At 40.7% G+C, this 19,149-nt stretch overlaps 1 protein-coding gene across 1 annotated transcript; it reads right to left on the reverse strand.

Moving 5' to 3' along the window:
* Positions 1 to 5,208: 5,208 nt before the first annotated feature.
* On the reverse strand, positions 5,209 to 19,129 carry FAM210A (family with sequence similarity 210 member A). The gene is made up of 4 exons (XM_065932632.1): positions 18,994 to 19,129; positions 12,991 to 13,507; positions 9,309 to 9,420; positions 5,209 to 7,230 (listed from the first exon to the last, which is right to left on the reverse strand). Exons 2-4 carry the CDS (start codon positions 13,464 to 13,466, stop codon positions 6,997 to 6,999), a joined length of 822 nt encoding a protein of 273 aa, XP_065788704.1. The 5' UTR covers positions 13,467 to 13,507; positions 18,994 to 19,129; the 3' UTR covers positions 5,209 to 6,996.
* Positions 19,130 to 19,149: the final 20 nt, after the last annotated feature.

The raw sequence follows: 19,149 nt of genomic DNA on the forward strand, positions 1-19,149 counted from the left end.
TCTTAAAATTTCCAAACCTCACCAGTGTCTATGAGGAAAAACTTGGGAAGGATACTGGTGCTGGGTGTGTGGCCTTGTGTTGGCAGACACCTGTTTCCCTTCTGCATGGTCGCCTTGGTTACCATGGCTTTGGTGGAGTGGAGATGCACTGGCAAGTCCCCCCAGTGTGAGGACACTGTGTCTAAAGGGGCCCAACAAAGGCAGATGAAACACCTACTCTCACCCCAACCATGAAAGGGTCCCAGCGGCTCACCTGCCTTACGCAGATTCCTTAGAAATCTGGATCGCAGCTTAGGTTCTTTTACTCCCCAAGTGCTGCATCTTGGGTCTGTATTCATGGTCAGGGTTAGACGGTCATGTGCTGCTACTGCCTTTGGGTTGGCTCAGGGAGGGAGGCCTTGTGAGCAGTGCTGTCCTCAGCGTGCACGGTGCTGGGTGAGAACTGTCCAGAGATGCAGGTGATGAAGATCCTCATCCTTCCACAGAGCTCAGAGTACAGCAATTCTAGAGTGACTGAAGTACATGTTCTAACTTCAGCTGATGCGTCGTCATGCCTCACTCATAACGGTGCTTTCAGTGTCTGTCATGTATTCATTTTGTAAGGTGCTGTATATATAACTTGACTATATTATGCACATATCCTACCCGATGGGTGGAACAAAAACATTGGTACTGCAATATAATGTACAGGTACCAGATTTAACAGAAATGGCATAGAATTTGTGAATGCCTATGTGCTTTGTCTTCTTTTGTAAGGAAATCTGCGAGTGGATGCATACAGATAAAAGTCTATGTCATTTATTTTCTTATTAAATATTGATATTATAACAAGGGAAATAAGTGTGAACAAGCTAGCGCAGAATATGTACAGCAATCAGAGTTGCATCTTTGTTGTGAAAACACTTTTTAAGAAATAAGTTTTTAAAATTCTGTAGCCTTCTGTGGCCACCAGATGCTTATTTTTAATCCCTTCAAGTTCAGTTGGACCAATATTATAGTCAGAAAAAATGCTGATTTTTCAACTTGCTTTATGAAAACATATTCTATCTTACGTTGTAGAATGAAGAGGGCAGACTCAGTGAAGAATGCACTTTTCATTAAAATTGCAAAACTTAGGTCAGAGTGAGCACAGTGGCCTGCAGCAAGGATTGTGCAGTCTAGATGCATTTGTGACCATCTGTCTCTCTGTGCCTTTTTGACAAATGGAAGCTGTGAATCATTGAATGAGCAGTAGTGTTTGCAGAAAAGTAACTCTGGACAAACCAGTCCACTTGAGAAGACCCCATTCTCAGAAAAATGTCTGTTACGGGTTATAGTGAGCAGACTGGCAGTTAGTCATCTGAGTAAAGTCTTATATCCCTTCCCTTTGCTGTCTCCTGGTGATAACTACCCCAGAACCAAACTAGGCTTTGCTGTTGACCAGGGACCATGTCATTTCCCCTGACAAAGCATCTACTTCCAGCTCTGGCAATTCTGACAGTGACCTTTGTGTTTATCTTCAAATATTCTAAGTCAAAAAAGAAAGAAGTGACAACATTTACTAAAACCACTGATGAAACTGTGGCTGTGGGCCTCCTTCCGAGTTCTGTCCATGGAGGTCATTGGTGAAATTCTGCCCATCTGATCCATACTTCCAGTTTAGCCTGTCATCAAAGGATGTCAATTCTAGTTAATTGTTTATTTGTTCTGCGGTATGTGCTCTGATTTGAAAATCACGACGGAATCATACTCTTGTCCACAAAATAAGTACTGGCTCTCCTTAAACTGAAAGTGCCTCTGCAGCTCCTGATGCTAACAGACCAGAGGTCAGTCCTTCAGCTCTACTTTTCAGGGGCCACAAGATGACGAGGGTCTGTGTTTTCTGCACCCACAGCCCCTGTGTCTGCTCACTGCTAGCAGCAGGGTCCTGGTAGTGCAAGTCAAGGGTGGAGGCTCCTCCTTGTCAGAACCCACCCCCCCAAGGCTCCGCCTTTGGGAGGATGCTGAGCAGGATGTTGTCTGAAGCACTAAACCTGGTACACAGCATGGCTTCCTTTCTACAGGACTAATTGAGGCTTAAACTTTACTGTTTAATGATGCCGGTTCATTTTAATGTGCTTGCTCCTGTATTACTATTCTTCATTTCATGGCTTTCAAAAATCACATTTTCTGATATAAAAGCTCTTTTAAAATCTGTGTAATACTATTAATAGCATTTAGTTCACTTTCACTAGGCTGCTTTATAATGACAAGGTCAGCTGTATCTGAACTCTTCAGTAGTCATAGGTTCAATATCATAGTTCACATGACCTTTGATAATCCAACGTCATGAAGTCTTTTTTAAACAGCCATTTGTGCTTACTGTTCAACATAATTTCCAGTTATACAGAGAAAGATTTCCAGCTGTTTTGTACCTGCCTTTCTAACTGAGCAATGATACAGTTCCTAGACCCAAGGTCTGTAATCACAATCCTTAAAGGACGATGATGCTCTAGTGCTGTGTGTTACGAAATCAGCCCTTTCTGTTTTTAATGCTGTGGTTGAATTGCAGCTTAAAATCATTAAAAATAATCAGTAATACATGTGTCTCCTGTTTTTTTTTGTTTTTTTTTTTTACAAAAAAATCTTTCACAATATATATTGGCCGGGGGTGGTGGGGACTGTAAGCACTTAAAAAATCGTCTCAGAAATGTTTCTTATGCTTCCCACATAACCATCTTATTCGGTTCTTATTCTGACTTTTCAGAAATCATTACATTCTGCTATAAACAACACTGGCAGATCACATCATACAGTTCTGGTTTCTACACAGAACATTCAGGGATTGTCACCTGACAGGTGTCACTTCAGGCTTCTGGACGCTGTCATAAACTGGAGTCAACTCAGCAGAACACGTGAATGAAACTAATAGGAACTGTTCAGCAGGTGCCCTTAGAGGATGAGGTTGTATCAGAAGTTTTCAGTTTGTGATGATGGAGCAAAAGGAATTCAAGATTACTTCATTGAGAGATGAGAATGATAACTCTAAGCTCCAAATAAGTATACAGATTCACAGATCACATGACTGAGAATGTACAGAACCTCATACAATCCATCAAAAGTGAAGTGTAAATGTTAGTCGTTGTGTCCAACTTTTTGCGACACATGGACTGTGGCCCACCAGGCTCCTCTGTCCAGACTTCTTCGAGCAAGAATATTTAAGTGCATATAAATGAGTTTAGTTTGATTGCAGGGAAAAATTAATATAAAAATTAATATATTTTTGCATTTCTATACATTAGTAAATGAACTTTGGAAAATGAAATCTTAAAATACCACTTAAATAACTGCCTGGGCACAAATCTCTAGTTATAAACCCATTTTTGTTTTGGTCACACCATGTGGGTTGCAGGATCTTCGTGCTATTGAATACATTTTATAATCTCTCACTCAGCAGTTATTTAAGAAAATTTAAAGACTTTCCCCCAAACTTATATCCCTCAGTGAAGTAAGACCAGTATATAAACTTTGCTCACAGTTGCGCTTGATTCCTACTGGGTTGGGTTCAGTAAACCCATTTCTATATGAGGTTGCCTGGGTCTAACGTCTGGGTGCAGGGAGGTTACCTCGAGCTGCTCCAGAGGTGGCAGGAGACGGTCAGAGTGGGCCTACTGGTGTCCATCTAGGCAGCAGGGCTCTGCGTAGCCCTGAGGAACGAGGGGCTGTGCTGGAGGACAGCAGGCGGGACACTGATCTCCATCGTCAGGGGCCTGTGGTACCCCTTCTTGCAGCCCTGGCTGGCTATACACTGGAAGACTGAAGATTACAGAAGCCCCAGGCCGAAAGCAGACAAGAGGATGGGAAGCTGCTCGGGGCCCAGGAGCTGTCTGTCGGGCTGGAGCTGAAGCACTGGAGGCCAAGGAACCCCACATGGGTTCTCCAAAGCTGAGGTACTGCCTGCTGCCTGGCCAGGGAAGGAGATGCCAAGGTCTGGACCTGCCATCTTCCGCTTGGGCTACACTTAGGACAAGATGTGACAGAGCACAACACCTCCCTCCTTGGTGGGCAATGGGCTCCTTCCCCCCCTCCACACACACATGGGGAACTCCCACTGCACTTTGGGGGCTGTACTGGACCCCAGACCCACCCCCACCCCCCAGTCTCTGGCTTTCTTGGACTGACTTCTGTTCATTGGATCGTTTGTGAAACAGCAGAGCTGCCAACTGCTAAGCAAATGGACTAGCAACTCAGACAGCCCTCTCACTGCACCTTCGGGAGACATCTTTAAAAAAAAAAGAAAAAGGTGTGCTTGAGAAACTTCCAGAACCTTCAGCGATCCACTCACAGTGGCCCTGGAACAGGCACTCTCTGACTCTCCATGATGACACTTGCACGTAACAGTTTATAACAAACCTGTTACTTAAAACATCATCGTTAAAGATCTTTCATTATAGTGTTTTGACATTTTGCTTTGAAAGAGCTAGATGTATCTTATATACAACTTGTCTCTTTTCTTTATATACCTCTTCTACCCAAACTATTAAGATCTTTGTAAAATTCCTGGAATTACCTCCTAATATTACTGAAATAAGACAGCCAATAGCTTCATATCTTACTGGAGCATAAAGGACTACAGTAACGTCTTCCGTCCGTAAATAAACAGAAGGTAGATCCTAAAACAAACTAAAGACTATATTTGAAGGCATAGTCTTATTATTTTCACTAGTGGCAGGAAGGTGACCTTAATACATGTACTCTTCCCTTTGTTGGAAGCTGCAAACAGCACCCCACTATATGCAAAATGTTGATTCAGTTAAAAAAAATAAAATTGTTTTGATACTTTAAAAGGTTGGTTTCACTATTTTTCTTGAATTGTCTCTTTTTTTTAACCTAATCTGTTCTTTGTTTCAATTGTTAATTTGTTGAGCACTTTTTTCCATTTTGTAGACATTAAGTCTCAGCCACGACTCCCTCTTTACCTTGTCAGCAATCCTACTTAAAAACAGATGCACACACCAGATACAGCAAGTTTAAGGCTTATTGCAAATGAAATGGGTCATGATACTTACCCCACATACACATTCTGGATAATTTAAGTCAGTGCCCACTATGTGCTAGTGGCCTGCTACAAACACTCCATATAGATACTCCAGGGGTCCCCCTTTCGGCTCTCTGTAGCTTCCCTTAAGGACTAGGTTGGCAAGACAAGAGCAGAAGTGTTTGACAAGATCAAGTAATCCTGATACGAAATATGATAAAAGAACTTCTTATACTTTCAGAGAACATTTTACTAGAGAATTTCAAAGCACTCCCCAGCGTCTCACTTTCTGTAATTGAACAAACACAACAGAGTTATGAAACTGGATGGCAGCAGATCTCCAATGGACTGAACCAAAGGTGGAAACGCAGCTTCTTAGACCCGCGATTTATCCTCATTGGAAAACATGCCCTATGCAGCGTGAAAAGTAAAACGAAAGTTTCATTTAACACATGATTTTTAAACCAAGCAGTCTCAGTGACTAAAAATAAACAAGAAATTTGTTAATATCTATCTCAGCATTTAACATTCACAAGATATGAATTATTTAGTAAGTTAAAACAGGTTCACTGTTTCTGGATTTGAAAAAGGGCTGTGAATTTGGAATCACACATTTGATCTGCATTAGCAGATAAACCATCCTGCCTGATGAACCCTGCGTGTGGCAGAGTAAGTTCTGCCCCTTCATACTCTGCCCTCCCCGACCAAGAAAAGAGTCACCACAGCATATCCAACACAAGAGACATATCAAATGTAAACATTTTTTTTCCCTTCAAAATATTCTCTAAATTTGGCCACTTTGGCACACAAAGTGATGGTGATGCCTGTGGGACTATTTCTGGCAATCCCTCTGGCATCCTCTTACTGAATCAGATCACTCACAACAGACAAGCTACAAAAGAGGCCGTTCCCACTTACAATTCTAAGGTTAGAACTGAAGTAAAGGCAATCAGAGCAAAAGGAATCACACTTACTTAGATGTGACAACTTTCTCATCTGACCATGACTGAATTTTATTTGAAGCTGGTTTTAATGATAGCTTTGCTATTTAAAAAAAATTAAAATGTTCAAGTAAGAATGTTTCAATGCAAGGAGCAAACAGCGTTTACAATCTTAAATGATACTCCATAATGGAATCAAGCCCGACTCTGGCAGGTGGAGACCAGATGGCAGGGACAGGAAGGTCCCACACTCCCAGAACTGCACTGCTGAGAACACAAGCTCCAGGCACTGCTGTGGGCATTTGATCCCCACTATAAACTTCAGGTATAATGATTTCTCTTTTCCTCTGAGAGATCAGCTGGAGAGGACATGATGTAGGAATAAGAAGAGTTTTATGTTCTGGGTGACAAAGTGCTATGGCCACATAGATTTGCTTAAAAACTTGATTATGACAAGCTTCAGGTAAAAGTCATTTTTAAAGGGTCAATTTTTCATTTACATGTAACCATACATCTTATTTACATACATATATATATGACTCAACTTTCATTCAGCTTTCTTCATTTGAAGTCTACATTTTAACTGGTATGTAACCATTATATAGTCTTCACAGAAGGACTACACATCCTCTTAGTCACAGGCATTTCTGATGATAATCCTTTGTCTCCACATTGAGAACTGAACACAGTTAAAGCCTCAGTGAATAATAAAGATGAAGATTCAGTGTTAAATCTGCTTACAGTCACACCAGCTATTCAAGGAGTCAGCAGCTGCAACTAAGTCCAAGGCAAGGATGACTGAAGACACGGACCACTGCTTAATGCTGCTACTGCCATGAATTCTTATAGTGCTTCTTGTACTGGGTTCATTTTTTCTTTTCAAAAAACTGATTTTTCTAGTAATGTTTAAAGTTATCTCAGTTCTTTAACTCAAGAGAACTGCTATATTTAGGCCGCTAACAAAAAAAAAAAAAAAAAAAATCAAGAGCATGTACCTTTGTCCATAGTCTCCAAAGGTTCAAGTGCAAGAGCTGTCTAAAACCTGGTATATAAGGCACCCTATTCCACTTTTTTCTTAAGAGAAACCTTTCCTTTGGTTTCTTGCAGTTTTTCAGTGAGTCTGTCCTTTGTCTCCTCCATCTTCTCTGTGAGGAGCTCCTTTGTTTCCTCCATCTTGTCTTGCAGGTACTCCTTCACGGGGGGTGGCGTCGACAAGTAGCCCCGGCTACGCAGATACTTCACAGTGAAGGAGGTCCCCCCCAGGGTTACAGTGTACCGCGCAGGCGTTGCAATCTGCAGGTAAACAAGACAGTTTAGTACTGATTATAACTACCATCTTAAGCAAAATCTGGCTGGCTCAGTGGTAAAGACTCCGCCTGCAGTGCAGGTGATGCAGGTTCCACATCTGTGTATCAGGGAAGAACCCCTGGAGGAGGAAATGGCAACCCACTCCAGTATTCTTGCTGAGACAATCCCATGGACAGAGGTGCCTGGCGGGCCACATAGTCCATGGGGTCGCAAAGAGTCGGACACTATTGAACACACATAAGCAAAAAACAGTGTGAAATTAAAACTCTTGCTAATAACTATCAATTACTTTATTGCTTCACAAGGCTAACATAGTTAGTTACATGCTATACGGTTTTCCCTAACATTCCATAAGTATTTGTCACCTAGACACTGACCCAGGATCAGAGAACATACATAGTAGCAGCACCGAAGTTTGTACTCACATGCTAATGAACTTGGGGGACAGGAGCCCTGAAAATCAGGGCTCAGGACCCTCCGACAACAAAGGCATATGTATTTCCAGTCTCAGAAACCTTGTCAACCTGCACACACTATACCAAACTGAGGGGCAAACACGAGCCAAATGTTTGTTCTTCACGGAGTTTAGTTTCACTTGTAAGTCTCTTTTCTTTAACTTTTCCAGGCTTTATGATACTTTGTCATTACAGTCCACACTGAGTCTGGAATCCCAACCAGGAACTTCGTGAGGCGAACAAATGGTAAAATGGCACACATGTAGGAGACAGGTACAGGTCAACTGACCAGAGGTTAGTTAGTCCCGAACTAACTAGTAGACTAATTGGTTCAAAGGGAGAACTCTAACAGCAGAGGCTACATCACATTCTGAGGCAAGGAACCTCCCTATCTGATGTTCTACCTGAGAAGTCAGGTTACAGGAAAACACTCAAGTAGACAATTTACACCTCCCTCCTCCCAGAGGAACGTGAGTAGAGCCATTGCTGACATCAGCCCACCTGCGTGCCAGCCTCGTGTTTCAATTCTAAGCAGACCAACAGGCACTGAGCACTGATGTTCCTTCAGAGCACAGCACTAGCACAGTGGAAACGCAGAGGAAGAAGACAGAACTCTGAATTCCTAGGCACTCATGAGCAAAGACAACAGACATTCAGAAAAGAAGAAATACACAGACTGTGATATTAGAGTATGGGATAAGAAAGAGTTATAATTAGGGAAATGGTTTAAACCATCAGGACAGCTGCATTTATTAAGGTTAAACTACACAAACTGCAAATTCATATGAATTTAATAAGTTTTAATGTTGAAAAACTCAGCAATTACGCTTTAGGCCTCTAGTCAAAATTATATAAGAAATCTAGTTATTTCAGAGGACTTTAATGAGGATTAAAGTACTACTATAAACCCATAGTTCTAAGTATTTTTTATAACAAAGATAAATTAACATCTAGTTTCCCAATGTTTTCTACCTGGTTTCCTAGAATAAAGCTATGAAAAAAACCTCAAAATTTTTTGTCAATTGAGAAAAATTAGATTAATATAGCTAAACTCCACAATTTACAATGAGTCTTCCAAAATAACCACAGTATAAAAACTATCTATTTACAAAGATGTCATTGTCTGAATCTAGACAAAGTTGTAAAGATAATGAACAAATGAAATATATGTAACATCAACAACTAAGTCTAAGGTTTATCACATAAATCAGTTTGATTTAAACTTTACTATTTTACTTTTTAGGAAGATGAACTATTATAAACAGTAAAATAAATGCTAAATTTCACTAATATGTCAGGTGGCATATGGATCTCTGAATAAGGAAAATTAATGTACTGTCAATAGGAGAAATGTCAGAGATGACCTGCTTGCTAGAAACTCAGAAGTCTCACATGTGTCTCAGCAGAGCAGGCTATGAACAACCTACCTATTCTTAGGGCACTTCTTCTTAAGCCATTTTATTTACCCTTAAAAAATGTATACTTTACTTTTAGTCATTAGACATGTAAGAGATGAAATACACTAGGCTATAAAGGTAAGCCTGGGAACAGGCAGGGAGTGTTATGGAGGTTCAGTGTGAGGAGCCATCCACCCACAGCAGTACCTACCTTAAACAGGGCATATGCTGTTAGTGCATTTCCACTCTGGGAATTTTTCAGAATGTTCACTATACTGTCAGGTAACCCAATAAGTTCTAGAAAAGGAACGACATTCACTCCTCTAAGAAAGAAACAGAAAGTAATTTATATGTATATAAACTTTTGGGGGTAATTGTTTTTAAAAGATTACCTGAAAACATCAAAACCAAATTTTGTTTAAAAGTCAGTTCTGCATCACCAAGCACACACTAACTTCACTCTAAGGAACAACGTGCATGAAGACCAGCATCCCACTGCCCACAGCTTCTGCTCAGGGACATCCCTCATTGGCACACTGAGAAAAGTAGAATCATTTATCAGAGCAACATTAATAGCACTAGGTAACATGAGGAAAAAGGGTCAGAATAATTCACCTGATCTTGGAATCTTTAGTTCCTTAGAATGATCCAACTTTTAAGACCTAATATTTTTAATCTCTAAAATTACATGTCAAATGATACTATTACCATAAAAGCAAGGGATATTATAACATCACTTACTGTGTTATTATGCAAAGAATAAATGATTCTATGGATTTGATAAAACTTCAATGATTCTAAAAAGATGCTTCTGCTATCAGGCTCAAAAGGCACCTGGAAGAAGCAACTGCCATAAACTGCAAGAAATTTTTGAAGGGAGGGAGAGAAGGCAGATACAGTCTCTTATCTAGCTGGTAAACCCTGATTGCTTTTTAGTTTCCCTGAGTGTGGAGTCTGCCACGCTGACATATTTGTGCTCTCCTGCTCTCTTGCTCACTATCCATACTGGGTTGGCCAAATGTTTCCAAAACATTGCAGAAAAACCCAAATGAACTTTCTGGCCAACCCAACAGTTTTGCTTTCACCCCTAAATCACAAGGTTCTCATTCTGTGCTCCTTCATAAGCACAATCATCACAAGAAACTTAACATATAGGATAGCATATAGTTAATGCAACAGTACGTTATTTAATGTTAAAATTCCCTGTATTGTCCCATGTCCCTTGTCACTATCTTCTCCATGTTTTCCAGTTTTTCTCCAGAAGTGCTACCCAGCATGTTCTGTTGAGGAGGAAGGCAGGATGTCTTTTTTTGACGCTGAGACTTTTGAAGCTCCTGGGTCAGCTGTGTGGTACAACAGCCCCCTCCACTTGAATTTGCCTGATTGTTTCCTCATGATTAGATTTGGGGTAAATGTTTCCTGACAAGAAAGCTGCAGAGCTGATTCTGTGCCATCAGAGCATCACAGCAGGAGCCCCAGGATCAGTCAGTCCCATCACTGATGTGAGTCTGACTTGTGGTTAAGGTCTGGTACACAGGTTACTCCTCTGTACAAGTACTCTTGCTCTTTATAGTAAAGAAAGGGAATAGCCTGGATTCATTATTGTTATAGTGGTTATAATCTCCTAGTTTATTTTTAACATTAAACATTAATTTGATTAACTGGGAAGTTGTCCCTCTCTGATCTCACTATATAACACTAGGAGATCAGAGAACTTTTTCCAGCTAAAATCAAATCAGATAAACCCAGCATCTAGATGGTTGAATTGAAAACCTATATTTAACACAACTCCAACATTACAATAAAATCATCTCACATGTCAAAGATTACACAGTTAGATTTACTGCCATTCCAACATACACTAATATTTTCTAAGTATGACTTCCCTCAGAACAAACTGACTTTTAATTTCTTAAGTGTTAAGGATCTAACAAAAACATTAGGGACTGTTCTGGAAAGCAACATATCCTACCTACTATAACTGAGCTATGTGATGCTGTAACAGAACTGGACCAGCAGTCATGGCTGGGCAATAGAGCTGGGTCTGGCAACCAAACTTCCATGCTGACAGAAAGCCAAAGGTAGGTGGTGGTGGATAAGGCATAGGATTTTAAAACCTAATTAATTAACAACATTAGATTATTTGAGGGTCTAATTTTTTGGTTACAGAACTCCGTTACAGAAGACAAGGGAAAATAAACGGGAAAAAGTACTCTTAATAGTCCAAATAAGAATCTCACATTCAATTAATTAAAAATTGAACTTTCTCCCCCTCAGGTCAGGAGGCTGCATGCTTATTGAAAACAACCTAGGGAAGGCAAAAGAAACAAGGAAGAAACTCATTATCAGTCACAAAACCAAATCAGAAAAATCCTCAATGGCTCCAAAAAGAAAATTTGGTATGTAGAAAGCCATTCATTAAATAGAAGAAATGAATGTCTATGAAATTTTTATGTAAAATGGTACACAATTTTAGGCTCCGTTAAAAAACTAACAGCAGTTCTAAAGATTTCTATATTACACATGTCCAGAAAATGTCATTAATAAACAAAAAGGTAACTACATAAAATGCACATACAAAACCTCTGCAAAGAAAGGAAAAATTCTTAAAGAAAATGATACATAATGAAGGAAGTAACTGAGTAACAAGAACAGAATGCAGAGAAAGATAGGAAAAGAAACAAAACAGCATCAATCACACAGGTTAAAAATAATCCTTTTTAGAACACTGGCAAAGAAACATTTCTAGACTTGTGTTTCCTAAGAATAGTCTCCATTCCATCATCTTTTAATTTAGTAAAGTATAAGCTCTTTCCAACAAGTGAGCTTTATATTATAATACTTAATACCTATCAAACATTAACTATAACCCAAAACTGAAAAATCAGCAGTCTTTTGAAAAGTATAGAATAATTCTAAACCCACTAGGGGAGTTCACGAAAACATCAAAATGGTCTTCACTGTGCATCTCGTCGCCTGCAGGATGATGAGCATCCTGCCCGCTTGGTCACACCCAGGCCTTAGCAAGAAAAGACACACAGCACTCAGAACAGGCATACACTGGCACACCCAGTTCTGCTGGTGGCAGATACAAACTGGAAATCATAGGGAATCTGGCTGTACGTGAAACTCCTGCTCCTAAAACAGTGTGAATAACACAACTCACTTTAAAAGAAAGGAAAGGTATTTATCAAGAAAGGTATATTTAGAAATTCTATATTTTAAGTGCACAACAAATCAACTTCTGATCAGAACAGAAGACCTTACCTTGACATTCATCAGATATAACATTAAGGTTACATCTTAACAAGTCTATAACTTGTTCATTTTTGTGTCTACGACAGATACAAGTCAAGCTTTGTAAAAATCTTACTAATTTCCAACCAAAATCATACATGTGGCAAAATAAGTTCTTTTCACAGTGATTAGCACTTTTAGCAATATCTTATTTAAGTACAAAGCTAACTTATGGTGCTGTCAAATTTCTGGAATCTGTTATTTTATTTCTGTGCTATCCTAGATGCTGATGTGTCACGAGCACAGTGATTAAGATTTGAAATCAGACTGAGTTACTTTGGGGAAAAACTAAGGTATTTTGACTTATTCTTGTTTAATCTGCTCTCTCCTTAATAAGAGGAATAATTACATTACCTCCTTCATATGGTTGCTATGAGAATTAAGTAGGATGATACAGTTACAGAAATTTTTGTATAATATCTGCTGTACATAGTAACCAAATGTTAGCTATTGTTATTAAAATGTGGAAAACAGCTATGAAAAACAATCATCCTCTTATCAGTTGAAGACATTAAAGCATTTAAAAACTTATTTAAAGGTTTTCATTAGTATAATTAACATTCTGACAAAACATGCTCAATCAAGCAAAAACTTACTTTATGGCTGCATAGTAAAATGTTCCAAACCAAACAGCAGAAGTTATTAGATGCACTGGAATCAAAACTTTTCCATATTGTCTAAATGTTTTCTTAAATCGTTGATAAAGACTAATAGATCTGTCTTGTAACGGATCAGGTTCTTCCTTTTTTTCGGAGGGATGTCCTGACGATGTGGCACTGGATGACAGAACTCTCTTGGATAAGATATCCTGCTCCCACTGTTTATGGTGAAAGACCCCTGGTTGGGATGGAACAGTAATGAATGGCTTCCTTTCCTTTGCAACACACTGGGCAGTGGGTAAGTGCAGCCACCGTTTCTGAGGGCACTGTACCACAACCACTCTGGATTCCGGGGTATGCAAAAGTAATGGTCCCTTTATGCTTTGACAGTGTCCCAAAAGACCGGCTTTATGTGGTTCCATGCACGTCCTATGTGCCAGTCGGAATACAGTCTTTGGTACATTCCATTGCATTTTGAAGAATGGAGATCGATGGACCTCAGTTTCTACAGACACTAGATTAAAAAAAAATAGATTATACATAGATTTCCATTGTAAACCAATCCACTTAAACATAAATTGTTAACTCTTAGGAAGTTAAAAGACAGACACTATTACCAAATCCACAGAAATTAATGTTAACGTATATAGTTCTAATATATCACAATTTTTAAATTTCATTAAAACACATCATTTAAATATGATACAGTAAACCACTGCAGCAGACATCATGAAGAGTAAGGTTTCAGGGCTGTTTTATTGCTACAAAAGGGGTATCTGTAGGGCTTCTCTCATTCTACAAAGAAGTAGTGTAATATAACAGGACAATCATATCTGGAAGTAAAAGAGCTGGGCTGTAATGTTTTGGGGTCATAATTCTGTGCAATTATCTCTTAGACTGGACTTGAGATGGGAATTTCAAGACCTGAATTCATCACTCTCCACATCCCCCTTCTCTGAAAACAGAAGAACCAATCAGTCTCATTATACTTGTTTATTTGGCAATTATGCTTTAAATCTTCAAATACATGGTCATCCAGAACCTGGTCTTTTGTTAAGTATCTGAGTAGTGGTATCCAGTGGTGATACCTTGCATATTTCTATTGTCACATCACATCATGGGCTACAGTGCCCTCTTTACCACTGAAAATAGTGAAGAGTGCTTTTAAAGTCTAATCAGATTAGAGCACCAATTTCAGGAACACCATAACCAATTCAGAAAATTCATCCTTACAATTCTGTTCCTCTAGAACCACTTTTAGTGCCAAAATTTGAATCAGAAGGGTTCTCCAGAGATATTGAAGCAACAGGAAAAAAACACAGATGTTTATCTACCTATCTCTATAGGGCTTCCCAGGTGGTGCTAGTGGTAAAGAACCTGCCTGCCAATGCAGGAGACATAGAGATGTAGGTTTGATCCCTGGGTTGGGAAGGTCCCCTGAAGGAGGAAATGGCAACCCAGTCCAGTATTCTTGCCTGGAGAATCCCATGGAGAGAGAAACCTGGTAGGCTTCAGTCCATAGGGTCACATAGAGTCAGACATGACTGAAGCGACTTAACAGGCATGCACCTATCTCTTGGCTTATCTCTATCTAGATAGATATTTCTATCTACTGGGTATCTATTATAAGGTTGTTTAAATAAATACATGTTTATGTTAAGGAACTGGCTCACACAATTGTGGGGGCTACACATATGATGTGTGTCAGGTAGATCTGCAGGCTGGAAACTCGGACAGGAACTGATGTCACAGTCTTGAGACATTTTTTCTTCTTGAGATGCCTCAGTTTGAAATTTAGACTGAATGAGGCCCACCCACATTATGGAGGGTAATCTCCTTTACTTAGACAGTTGATTAGATGTTAACAGATTTTCAAAATACCATCAAAACAACACCTATATAAGTGTTTGATTAAATAACTATGCTTTTGAACTGTGGTCTTGGAGAAGATTCTTAGAATCCCTTGGACTGCAAGGAGATCCAACCAGTCAATCCTAAAGGAAATCAGTCCTGAATATTCATTAGAAGGATTGATGCTGAAGCTGAAACTCCAGGGATCAAAGCCACGTCTACCTGCCTTGACAGGCAGATTCTTTACTAATGAGCCACCAGGGAAGTCATCCATAGCCAGGTCTAGTTGACAAAGCTACTCATCACACATACAAACTTATAGATTTCTCAACCAAATCTTTACTTTCTACTACAGTAAAAACTTTTTAAACAATGATATCTTATGTGCTCAAAAAAAGGCAGTAAAATTTCAGTAGGGACACTTTGGTTGAGTGAACTAGAGGAATGAACAGTTCTTCCAAAACTGTTTAGAGAAACACACCTTCCACAACCACCTCTTTTTCCTACCCCAAGAATAGTATCATTCCTGGGAAACTGTAACATTGTATCTACAATGTGATCTTCAACCCTACAATAGAAATGACACCTTAAAATTACACACCTCTGAGTACTCTCACTTTAAGGGATGGTATCTACGGAATTTGTTGCTTGCCTTTGACCAGAAAACTTACAAGTTACCACTACATTTTTCTCTCATCAGAAAAAGTAAAAGTGAAGCCACTCAGTCGTGTCCGACTCTTTGAGACCCCATGGACTGTAGCCTACCATGCTCCTCTGTCCATGGGATTTTCCAGGCAAGAGTACTGGAGTGGGCGGCCATTTCCTTCTCCAGAGGATCTTCCCGTGGGCATCCCTTGTGGTTCAGGTGGTAAAGAATTCCCCTGCAATGTGGGAGACCTGGGTTCGATCCCCAGGTTGGGAAGATCCCCTGGAGAAGGGAAAAGCTACCCACTCCAGTATTCTGGCCTAGAGAATTCAGTCCATGGGGTCACAAAGAGTCAGCGGACAAAAGTCTAATACAAAACAGGAGAATTCCAAACCAGTCTGGGTGAATGGACCAAATAATCAAAATAGCACATAAAGAAATGTTATAAATGGGTTGAAATAAATCCTGTATGTCCTTTCAAAAAAAAAAAAATGAGATTTTGGAAAATCTTTCTAGGTGATTCATACATCCATAGCCATCCCACTATGTGCCAGGCACTGTTCAAGGCACCTGGGTTAAATCACTGAACAAAATGATGATCCATGTCTTGCTAGAGTTCACATGCTAGCAAGACAACAACTATCCAGCTATTTTCTCTCTGAACATAACCCAAGCAGTAAGAAGTATCAAAACATTTTCTGAAAATCTACTATGTGCCAGGTAACTTCCAGTTCTGAGTCTGGCCTTAAATAGGCACTGTTTCATTATTAGCACAGTACAGTCTCTGGGCTTTCCACGTGGCTCAGTGATAAAAGAATCTGCCTGCTAAGGCAGGAGTTGCAAGAGACCCTGGTTCCACCCCTGGGTCTGGAAGATCCCCTGGAAAAGGAAAGGGCAATCCAATCCACTCCAGTATTCTTGCCTGGAGAATCCCATGAACAGAGGAGCCTGGTGGGTTTCAGTCCAAGTGTCGCAAAGAGTGGAACATGACTGAGCATGCACAGACCATGGTCTCTGGAGTCAGGCTGCTTGGATCCAAAACCTAGTCCACTACTACTTCCCAGCTGCATGACCTTGGGCAAGTTACTTACCACTCATATATAAAACAAAATAATCATAACAACTATCCCACTGGATCATGTACAAGTTAAAAATGAATGCAAATATATAAAAGTACTAAAAGGTACTACTAGACTATCAGTTATTACTATTTTAATTCAATTTCTAGAAAAGCAGTTATTACTCAGGCAATAGTGGGAAAAAATAACATCAATGTTAACTTTTTTAAAATCTAGCTCATTTACTCCCTCCCTGGAGTAGGAAATGGCAGTCCATTCCAGTATTCTTGCCTGGGAAATCCCATGGATAGAGAAGCCTGGTGGGCTGCAATCCATGGGGTCACAAAAGAGTCAGACATGACTAAGTGACTAAACAATAATTTACTCCCTCCATCTCTACTATCCTCAAGAGTTCTTCCTGTTCTTGAAACCAATGGGTAATCGTTAAATTCATTTCACCTATAACCTGCCTTACACCACTTTCCAGTCACCTTTCTCTACACTCCCCCTGCCATCTCAGAGTGCCCTACTTCTTTATTCTTTATCCCATAAATACCGGAGCCCTTCACCTCAGGGTGAAAAGTTAAAGTCGCTCAGTTGTGTCCGACTCTGCGACCCCATTAACTGTGGCCTGCCAGGCTCCTCTGTCCATGGAATTCTCCAGACAGGAATACTGGAGTGGGTAGCCATTGCCTTCTCCAGGGGGATCTTCCCAACCCAGGAGGATCTTCCCAACCCAGGAGACCCAGAACTCAGGTCTCCTGCACTGCAGGCAGATTCTTTATTGTCTGAGCCACCAGGTAGGCCCCTATATATCTTATGCACAACAATTCATGGTAAAGTCTAGATAATATAGTTAAGAAGCTTTTAATCTAATGAGAAAATTTCTTAAGTCAAAATTAGACTCATTTTCTGTAAAATTACAGTAGCAATTCTCTTAAGAAACTTTAGCATCAGAACCCGCAAATATGGATATGTAATTACACAGTTCTAAATGCATGAATATGTAGATAGCACAATCTCCAGCACTATACCTTTGCTTTAGGTAGAGAGCAAATGAACTTTAGCTGGAGAGCAAAAAAATCTACTATAAAAATAAGGATCAAAGTAAGAATATGCCCTGTGGAAAAACCTATTTCCCCAATGTGTTGTGCAAAGTAAGAAGTACTTTTAAATCACAGTTTAAGTGAAAAAGTGAAAGTGTTATTTGCTCAGTCATGTCGAATTCTTTGTGACTCCTCTGAGTGTAGGCCAGACTCCTCTGTCCACGGAGTTCTCCAGGCAACAAAAGACACATTTTGTTTGTCATAGTGATTTTTTACAGATGCCAGCGGTGGCAGGCCATTAATTGATGTTTAGAAAAATAAGCAAGATGTTTAGTTGAATTTTTAGGTTTGATGCTTAAACTTTCTTGGAAGGATCACTGTATTTTTTATGCATGGAGTATTTACAAACATACTCAAAGTAACCTTGTCATATAAGGACAGTAATGATCTAAAAGGTGCATGCATCACTACAGTAATAAAAACAATCAACTTCGAAAAAAAATGAACTGAAGTTAATTTTCAACTTAGCTCACTGCATATAATAATAAAAAAAATACAAGTACAGTCATCGGAAATTGATGGCTCATCCTCATTTGTTAAAAACAGGCTTCGTTCTTGGGCCAAAGTTTATAAAGAGTCAACAACCTCAGAAAGGTTAAAGCCCACAATTTAGAAGTGACTGGATTCTAAAGTACATGCTGCAGACACTGCTTGCTTTCCCCCAAGCGAAGTCTACCGGCTGCTGTAACTGCGCCTACTGACAGGTATGCAGGCTAGCACACCTATTTCCACAGCTGCTTGAATAGAAGACAATATTTCTGATCACGTCTTTACACCATCTCGGTGGAAGGTGCTGAGGCGCAACGCGTCAACCATCTTAGTTCACAGGCACAGTTTTGACCCTAGCGTAGGGGGTGGAAAGCAGGAACGTGCGACACTCCGGTGGAAATGTGGGGGGAGAGGATGAACCAAAAGAGTTGACTCCCCAACCACCCCATACCAAAGTCCAGCCAACAGATACTATCACTGAAGCGTTTCTCAAAAAACTGTATGGGCTGTCCCTTTCCTCCAGAGGCTGACCGAGCACGGCCCTCTCGAGGGAGGTCTGGCCAGAACTTCCAAGTGCGGCGGAACGGAGCGAGCCGCGAGGCAGCGAGAAGCAGGACGCCGCGCGCTTCCGAGGCAAGTCCGAACTCGGGGGCTCCCGGCCCCTCCCAGCCGGCATCCGAGGAAGGGCAAACCAAAGGCTGGAAAGCCGCCCCACGGACAGGGTTAGCAGGACACCGGGCCACTGCGAAGGGCGGGGTGACCTCTGTCCACCCAGGGGCGCTCGCGCCGCGCATCACGCTGAAGAGGCCCCGCCGACCGCCCCGCCCCCAGAGGCCTCGACCCCCGTTACCTCAGGACCTGAGGCCCCCGTGCAGCCCGGGGGAGCCGCTCGGAGACCCCTCCGCGGCACTCCTCAGAGCGACCAGCAGAACGTGGGTCTGGCCGCCGGAAGCCGTGGGCTCAGGCGACCAGCCTCCCACCCGCCCGCCACGCCGTCCTTCCAACC

Source organism: Muntiacus reevesi, chromosome 4 (assembly GCF_963930625.1).
Source record: "Muntiacus reevesi chromosome 4, mMunRee1.1, whole genome shotgun sequence".
NCBI classification, from domain to species: Eukaryota; Metazoa; Chordata; class Mammalia; order Artiodactyla; family Cervidae; genus Muntiacus; species Muntiacus reevesi.